Raw genomic sequence first — 9441 nt, 5'->3', positions numbered from 1 at the left:
TCAAAGATTTGCTGAGATTTGACCAAACGTCCTGTTTGGTTGCTTTGTTGCAGATTTTGATTGGCTCTACCGGACAAACGGTTTTGAAAATCAGAAATCCCTACGATAACTTTTGTGAGGCTCAGTCTGGATATCATCTATGGCAATTTTGAAGAAAATTCGACCAAAAATGTAGGAGGAGTAGGGAAAAAACGCGTTTCCTTAATCTTTATTGTACAGACAAATTCAATATGGCGGCCGTTATAGCTTCTTGAGGCTTTTTTATTCCTCATGAGAAATAAGGCATATGTAATGAATTTCAGAATTTTGGGACTTATGGCCTGCAAATGGCATCAATTTGAAAATTGACATATTGGGGCGTGGCCTGTAGCGCCACCTATTGTCTCACATGGCCCATGTTTGGTATGGTAGTTACTAATGGTCTGCAGTTTCAACATGCCAAATTTCACAACTTTTTACGGTACTGGTCTAGGGGCTGCCATTGACTCCCATGGGTAAAACATAATAATAATACCACCAATAACAATAGGGTTCTCCTACCGGAGGAACCCTAATAAGAAAAGGTAGAAACACTTAAGTGGCTTCGCCGCTTCGCGGCTTGGCCACCAATAAGAAAAGGTAGAAACACTTAAGTGGCTTCGCCGCTTCTCGGCTTGGCCACCAATAAGAAAAGGTAGAAACACTTAAGTGGCTTCGCCGCTTCGCGGCTTGGCCACCAATAAATATAGCTGCAAGCAGCGATGCGGGTTCCTCCGCAAAATGGCAAAATATTATAAACATGTACACTGCAGAAGATCGAGAGTTGGACAACAAGGGAGCAAAACTACTTCATGTTTGGCCAACAACAGGTTGAATGGGGATTTGAACTCATGAGCATAAGGTTACAAGTCAGTCTCTCTATCCTCTCTGCTACACACCAACTGTTGAGATTGTATGAATAGAAAGGGCAGAGTATTAGCTTTGGTCAACATTGGGACAAAGGTTAAGAAACAGTTGACATTTCAAGGTGAAATTGCATGAAATTGTGCATGGTATTTCAGAATGATGTCATCCTGTTTAGCTAAACAGATAATCAAAATTATGACAGGCCAAAAGATAATGGCTGGATTCCAACCTACTACCTTATACTTTACAGATCACCATCCCAGCCCATTGAGCTATTCTCAGTGTTGAATATTATCATGTTCAGTTACTGTATAAAAAAGTAAGCTGATTCTCCCGTGGTAAGCGTTGTTAGATTCAGCCAACGTTGAAACTGCTCTAATTCAATCATTTTCACATAACAAGGTGAAATTGTTTGTGGTACTTCAGAATGATGTCATCCTGTTGAACTGAACAGATAATCAAAATTATGACAGGCCAAAAGACTATGGCTGGATTCCAACCTACGACCTTATACTTTACAGGTCACCATCCCAGCCCATTGAGATATTCTCAGTGCTGAATATTGTCATGTTCAGTTACTGTATAAAAAAATAAGATGTTTCTCCTGTGGTAAGCATTGTAAGATTCGTCCAAAGTTGAAACTGCTTGTACATTTCCTATAAAAACGGGACAACGGAATGACTGGGTTGCTGCTGTAAAGAATAACTTACTCATAGTTTTTTTTAAAAGGTTGTTAGGAATGCCATAACTTGTCAAATTTCAAATCATGCCTAGCATCAGTGGGGATGTGTCCTGGCTCAGGTTACTGAAATGAATTTGTGCAACAGGCAAGGGATCCACCTGAACAATTAATTTACTTCATTAGAGATAACCATTAGAGTTATCTCTACCATGCGTAGACTACAAGTAGCTAGCTACTGTGGTGAACCTGGCTTGTTTTGCAGTGGTTTACACAGTCTCGCTAAACAGATGATCGGAGTGTTGTGATGGGCTCAAATAAACACGCATTGCTATGTTTTACAACCGGAGGATTTATCGGGAGACTAGAAACCGTTTGGTCAGAATAAAAAATTAAAAACTATGCCTCTGACTGGTATTGAACCTTGATTACCAGCACAACATCTCAGCCAATTGAGCCATTCCCAGGCATGGAATACACAAAGTTCAATAACTGGATAATTAAAAAAAGCTGTTTCTCCAATGGCGAGCATTGTCAGATTTGGTCCAAGTTCAAACAGCTGTAATTCAGTCATATTTTGACATATCAAGGTGAAACTTTGCATGGTACTTCAGAGGCATGTCACCTTAAAGCTTATTAGGTTTGAACCATCCTTCAAAAATACATTTGATTTAGTGACACAAACATATTGAGGCAATGTGGACATTTACATAAATACACCCATTTCAGCCATTTTGTACTTGATTCAATTGCCTTAAGTAACGTTTTTAAATATGTCAATGATACCTATCTGTACCAAATTTCAAGTCAATTTCACCTTTGGTTCAAGAGAAGAGGAATTTTGAAGGTTTTCCCAGATTATCACAGTACAGGAAAATCCATCATGGCGGACCTTATGGGTCCTTGAGGCTTTTTTGTTCCTCATGAAAAATGAGGCATGCACACCAAGTTTCAGAAGAATTGGAGCAATGGGGTGGAAATGCCATCACTTTGAAAATCGGACATTTGGGCGTGGCCTGTGGCGCCCCCTATGGTCCGATGTGGCCCATATTTGGTGTGGGGGTACCCACTTGGATGTAGTATCAATGTGCCAAATGAGAAAATTTTAGACCAGGGACTTTTTGAGATATTGGGGCGCAAGGAGAAGAAAAATAATAATAAGAATACCAACAATAACAATAGGTTCCCTCCTACCGGAGGAACCTAATAATACCAACAAACACAATAGGGTCCTCCTGACGGAGGAACCCTAACAAGAGAATTACATATCACTCACAAAAGCCTCTTCATCCTTAAATGTTGGAACCCAGTCAGAATCCTCTAAAGGACTATAGTTCACCATCTGAATTGAAAAAGTCTTAGCCCTTGTTCTCTAACCCAGAAATCGTATCCACCATGTAATTAATAAAACGTTTCTGATTATAATATGTATAATTAATACAATCCACATTTTGCTAGCCGTACGCAAAAACATCATTCTAATCCTGCAGCTACCTGATTTCTAACTTTAAACTTCATAGGCACATCTCTTTTTAACAGCTGCATCATTACTGGTGAAACAATTGAAGTCATTACATTTGTCATCATAATATCATTAGAACCTTGGAAACACAATAAGAAATGCCATTCCCAAGACAAAACCCATTGTACCCCGTATACCACAAAGTCCAGGTTGTTGGAACGGATGCCATGATTGTGCATCCGTAGCCATCCGTGACCATCTTCAGTTGGCTGTAGGCAAACTTCTTTCAGTCAGTGTAGTCGAGTCGAACCAATTTCAAACGACGATCAAATTGCTCAGGGCAACTTTCAACGACACTGCACTTTGCGTACAGCTCGGAAATTTCCTTGGTACTACGCAGAACGCGTATCCTCTGCTTCCGTCTTCAGACAAGGTGCACGCTCACAATGGTTAGCGTGTATCCACGTTGCTCTCCCCTCGATCTTAACCGCTGGATTAGTCGTCAGGAGAATCTGGTATGGCCCCGTCCACCTTGGGTTTTACCAGGCGTTTCAGGTCCTTCACCACGATCCAGTCATCTGGTATCAAATCATGCAGCGGTCCAGTCATAGGAATAGCCTCCTTCACCTGCCTGTGAATCTCACACAAAGTAGACTCCAAAAGGTTGCACAGTGATAAACAAGCACATTCTCACAGAGGTCAGTTAAAGGTAACTGACTTCTTGTCGTCTGACTTAGTCTTCAAAGTTCTGTTCTCTCATTCAACCGAAGTGATTAACACAATGTTGAATCCTATCAACACCAAAATAACTTCCATAAACAAGTGTGACCCATTATCATTACATATCCTCAAAGAAAAATCTCATCGAAGAATAATCTAAATCAACAAAACTTGACCACTGAGCCCCTGAGAAGTCTAAAACTTCTTCCCATCCAACAACCATCAACAATCATTAAAACAGTATCACTTCTCCAAAAATTGAACTCTACAAAATCCATCTATCAATACTCAAATAGTTTCTCTAACCTTAACTGTGAAGTTTATCGTGTTTAAACTCCTTTTCTCATAATACTTGTCCCACATATGAAGTATTAACAAAATGACTATGCATCCATTACAAATCCTCTTGTATGCTAAAATAATAGATTCTTGATATCACACAAACTGTAGAGGCATGATCTTTCCATGTGTTAACTTAGCAAAATCTCAAGATAAATGTTTTATGCAGACCATACAACCTCCATTTTTATTCTCATATCCTTCCTTTTTCCAAAACGCATTTTCTTGTGGATTAGTCCAAGTTTGAATCTCCATTCCACCATTCCTTTCTCCATCTGTCCGCTGTATTCTGTAATTCTTATCAAATACACTCAAACAAAATTCGGTAACACTTTATTTGAAGGGGTGTGAATAAGAGTGACATGACACTGTCATAACCATGACATGACACATGAAAGGATGTTCATGAATGTTTATGAATGTTGTCATTAGGTGTCATTCGGTAAATTATGTCATTTCTTATGCAAGGTTGACATTGTTTCTGATGTCTTTGTTATGACAACTTGACATTAACTGAGACAAAATAACCTGTCAATGTCTTTGTTATGACAACTTGACATTAACTGAGACAAAATAACCTGTCAATGTCTTTGTCATGACAACTTGACATTAACTGAGACAAAATAACCTGTCAGTCTTTGTTATGACAACTTGACATTGACTGAGACAAAATAGCCTAATTATCAAACTTGAATAAAATAATTTAGCTTTATTTGAGGTGTTGTCGTGCTGTTGCCTCTCCAGTGCACCTGTTGTCACTTTAATTTGCACCAAAACAGGTGACAATTGATTCACAATTGCTTATGCTTCCTAACTGGACAGATTGATATCCCTGAAGTTTAAATGACAATGTAATATTGTGGTGATTACGTGTTCCATACATGTTTTAGAGCAGTGTATTTAGCTTTATGTGTTAGCATTAAATACTACTGTCATATGGGGTTGGTTTTGACAATGGGGTTGGTTTTGACACGCTGTCATGAGACCATTATAATTGTGTCATGAATATTTTCCTTGACCTCAACTACAGTGGTAACATTTTCACTCGTCATAAAGATGTCATTAAGTGTTAATACACTGTCATATGCTTTTATAATAGTGTCAAGCATATTTTCATTGACCACAACTACAGTGGTAACATTTTCACTCGTCATAAAGATGTCATTAAGTGTTATTACACTGTCATATGCTTTCATAACAGTGTCAAGAATATTTTCCTTGACCGCAACTACAGTGGTAACCTTTTCATTCGTCATAAAGATGTCATTAAGTGTTATTACACTTTCTATACTTTTATAACAGCGTCATGAATATTTTCCTTGACCGCAACTACAGTGGTAACATTTTCACTCGTCATAAAGATGTCATTAAGTGTTATTACACTGTCATATGCTTTCATAACAGCGTCATGAATATTTTCCTTGACCGCAACTACAGTGGTAACATTTTCACTCGTCATAAAGATGTCATTAAGTGTTATTACACTGTCATATGCTTTCATAACAGTGTCAAGAATATTTTCCTTGACCGCAACTACAGTGGTAACATTTTCACTCGTCATAAAGATGTCATTAAGTGTTATTACACTGTCATATGCTTTTATAACAGTGTCAAGAATATTTTCCTTGACCGCAACTACAGTGGTAACCTTTTCATTCGTCATAAAGATGTCATTAAGTGTTATTACACTGTCATATACTTTTATAACAGCGTCATGAATATTTTCCTTGACCTCAACTACAGTGGTAACATTTTCACTCGTCATAAAGATGTCATTAAGTGTTATTACACTGTCATATGCTTTTATAACAGTGTCAAGAATATTTTCCTTGACCTCAACTACAGTGGTAACATTTTCATTCGTCATAAAGAAGTCATTAAATTAGTCAAATGCTGTCATAAAGGTGGCATTAAGTCTGTCAAATGCTTTTAAATACAAGAGATTTCCTTTAATGCAATAAACTTTTTGCACAATATAAAAGGACCAGAACAAATAGATTGTACCGGTAACAAATTTAAGCAAACTAACCTGCTTTCCTCAAACAGGGTTCCAATATTGTCCTAACTTACTTTTTGTACGTAATATTTTTTAACAACACTTATCATTTAGCAGACACTTTTACATGTATTCATTAACCCTAACAACAAAAAAGCACACAAAAACAGGAGGACCATGTTCTATCAAAGGTTTTTAAGTGTACTTGTACATTATTGGAAGCAGTTTTCCACTTTTCTTTTTTGTTGTGATCATTTCAGCCATCTCTTGTTACAGCCCTCCTGCAGCGCTCTGCAAACGCAGAGATCTTCTCACTTTTTTTGTCTCCAGCGAGCAGGGTCTCAAAGATGTCCAGAAATCAATATACATTTAAACATACATGCTGGCTTCAGGTATGCTGAAGCTACATTACCGATAAAAAAATAATAGAATGTGGGCCATGCCAGAATGGCTGGCAAACATAATTACCAAATTTAAGCAAACTAAAACCAAACCCAACAACTCAAACAGAACCTCTAGGCCTACGCTTACCCGACTTGTTTTTTCACGTCATGGAAAAGTCTGCCCAAGACACCATTATGATGGTGTGTCCCTAACCAGTGGTGCCACTCTATCATTTTAAGGTGAATCTTCAGTGACTCCGGAGTGCGATTACCTCTATGACGCCATATTTCCAGTTTGTATTTCTGCCACGCACGCTCAATATGCTGAGTGTGAGCACCTGTGTCAGGGTCAACAAAGTTCCTTTTATGGCAGACAGAATATTGGCTAAATCCGTACTGGGAAAGCTGCCCCTTATAGGCATGCCATTCATCTGTGAGGATGGGTGTTCTGGGCCTGATGTGTCGTCGGATGTGGCCTGTAAGGGTTTGCCTTGAGCGGTCCCTGACGAGTCTCAGAATGGGTCTTCTGGAAGGACCATCAACCTCCAGCATCCCGAAGACCCACTGGCGTTCACGGCGCCAAGTGTTGCCACATCGGCCACGATGGTACTGAAAAGTAAATAAATATACTTTAATAAGGGTTGGGCTGTATAAATGTTTTAACATGTGGTATCCTTTCCACTTGCACTGCGGTTTACAGTATTATGTATATTAATTAACGCGTGAAAGAGTGTGGACAAAAGGAAATAACGGACATCTGAATGTTTCTCCTAAAATTAGCAAAGTATATAAATGTTAAGTAAGGTTATAGAACAGCTGCACACAAGTATACCTTTCGTTTGTGGGCAAATTTGCTCTCGTCGATGACAACAAATCGATGACGACCACCAATTCTCATTCCTCTCTTTTTCATTCGCTTGAGGGCAGCAACACACACCTTCAATGTAGACATAAAACAACAGTAAGTTGACTTTTGATTTAGTATTGAATTTGATAAATGTATCATGTATACAAATATTTAGGAATAAAGTGTGTTAGTGCGTTACATGCGTTTATACGTGTTTACACGCACTAACCATCAATGCATAAGCATTGCATGTGTCACTGAGTGTACTAAATAAGTGTGTAGCAATGTTGTATTCAATTGTCTACAGTGGGATGTGACTTATCAAACATTGACATATATTTTTAACCTAGATAATTACAGTATTGCAACAACCTTTCTGAGTACTTTAGTCATTCTTGTCAGTGTCTTGGAGCTTGCTGCTATCCCCTCAGAGATCATGTCAAGCTGCTTCAACTGCAAACCTTGTGCAAACCTGAAAAAAAGAAAAAGCAATAATTAATCCTAATTGTAGTCATTCTTAATTTGTATTGTTGTTGCAATGATGTAATCGCCTGTCATTGAACTGGGTTGACATGAAACTACAAGCACACAGTATTATGCTAAACCAAAGTAGGTAGCCACTTCAAAATTGAATTATCAATTAGTCTACTTTAGGTGTCATCAGACTTATATGAGGGGTTATTTTATAGGAACTATATATTTAGTGCTAATACATTAGAGGTGGAAGTGGAACATAGTGTAACATACTTACACATGAATAACTCACACAGCTAAATCATTTACGAAATAAAACTAAAATGAATACTGTACCTGAGCATGAACTCAAGCCATTTCGCCAAAGGGGTGTGAGACTTGGTGAATATTGAGCCATTGCGCACAGACAGTGGATAACTTTTGTGACGCTTACAGACCCTGAGGGAAAAGAAGGTTCAATTATGTTAAATATCAAATATACAAAGATCAAATATATTTTCTAGAACATACGGTCGTGTCGTTACTGTCCACATTATACAGTAGGCCTAGCATAATGCCAATTTCAGACTTTCAGGCTCCATAATCAACTAGCATTTTGAGTTACACAAGTAGGCAGCATTAGTAAAAAATAAATAATAATTATTATTATTATACTTTTGATTACGTTATACTTTTGATTACAATAAGTAGGCTACCTGTAAATCTAGCAAGCTAACGTAAATTATAGACATGCTTAACTTACCACCGCAACCCATCGTTGCGATTGCATTTCACCAAATGCATGCTTTGATTACATTTTGCACACTTCATCCTCCTCTTCAGTATGCCCCATTTCTGCATCCATTTAACAATTTTTCTTTTGTTCCTCTTTGTATCAGAATGCCTTATATTTTTTTTAAGTGCTTGGAATAACCCTGCCATTGAAACAGTAATTTCGAAACCAAAAACCTATTTGTCTCTGATCCGGATTTCCTTGAATGTCGCGCCCAAATTTTTTGTCTAGGTATCCGTTTGACAGGAAAATACGTCATATGACTCTCCCTCGTCGCTCTTTACCTTACCAACGGCAACGTCGACACAGAGCATCATTGTGCCACCAGACTAACACTAATTGAAGCAGGTCGTCGAAGATATAAACGCACGAAGTTGGCAAAAGTTATAGATTTTTGAGGTAAGGTAAACATTGGTAAACACTTGGATTCTCTTTGCGAACTTACCATTGACATACCGTTAGATTTTTCTCGTTCTAGGTAAAGTTAACTGGTGTTAGCTAGGCTAGCTAGCTAAGCTAACTCTGTAGGCCTTATCAACGGGCATCAGGCTAACGTTAGCTAGTAACCTAGTTCTGCATAATTGTTTCTTCTAGCGAGCTCATTTTAAACAGCTAGGTTAGCCAAAGTTACCTGAGGAACTGTGAGTTTACTAATGGAGCTGACATTACATAATGCTTGTGTTCTTTACTTTGTACAACTCTTGCTACCTAGATGGAAACTCGTTTCAATAAACGACCTCGTGGTGGGAGGGTGGAGGGAAAAAAAGTGAAGGAAAATGAAGACGAGAATGAAGTGGAGAAGGTGAACAGGGACCAGCCACAGGAAGAGAACCAGCCACAGGAAGAGAACCAGCCACAAGAAGAGGACCAGCCACATGAAGATG

At 38.4% G+C, this 9441-nt stretch overlaps 1 protein-coding gene across 1 annotated transcript; it reads right to left on the bottom strand.

Annotated features, from left to right (window-relative positions):
- Positions 1 to 6016: 6016 nt before the first annotated feature.
- Positions 6017 to 9043, bottom strand: LOC134037774 (uncharacterized). The gene is made up of 4 exons (XM_062483286.1): positions 8122 to 9043; positions 7684 to 7783; positions 7297 to 7401; positions 6017 to 7073 (listed from the first exon to the last, which is right to left on the bottom strand). The coding sequence occupies exons 1-4, from the start codon at positions 8127 to 8129 to the stop codon at positions 6609 to 6611; spliced, it is 678 nt and encodes a 225-aa protein (XP_062339270.1). The 5' UTR covers positions 8130 to 9043; the 3' UTR covers positions 6017 to 6608.
- Positions 9044 to 9441: the final 398 nt, after the last annotated feature.

This window comes from Osmerus eperlanus, chromosome 17, assembly GCF_963692335.1.
Source record: "Osmerus eperlanus chromosome 17, fOsmEpe2.1, whole genome shotgun sequence".
Classification (NCBI taxonomy): Eukaryota; Metazoa; Chordata; class Actinopteri; order Osmeriformes; family Osmeridae; genus Osmerus; species Osmerus eperlanus.
Note: the sequence above shows the minus strand (reverse complement) of the source record. Positions and strands in the feature narration are given on the sequence as shown.

Coding starts and splice junctions, on each gene's coding strand:
- LOC134037774 (XM_062483286.1), bottom strand. Junction 7,402..7,683: donor TGACTAAAGTACTCAGAAAG/GTTGTTGCAATA, acceptor TCTACATTGAAG/GTGTGTGTTGCTGCCCTCAA. Junction 7,074..7,296: donor AATTTGCCCACAAACGAAAG/GTATACTTGTGT, acceptor TTTACTTTTCAG/TACCATCGTGGCCGATGTGG.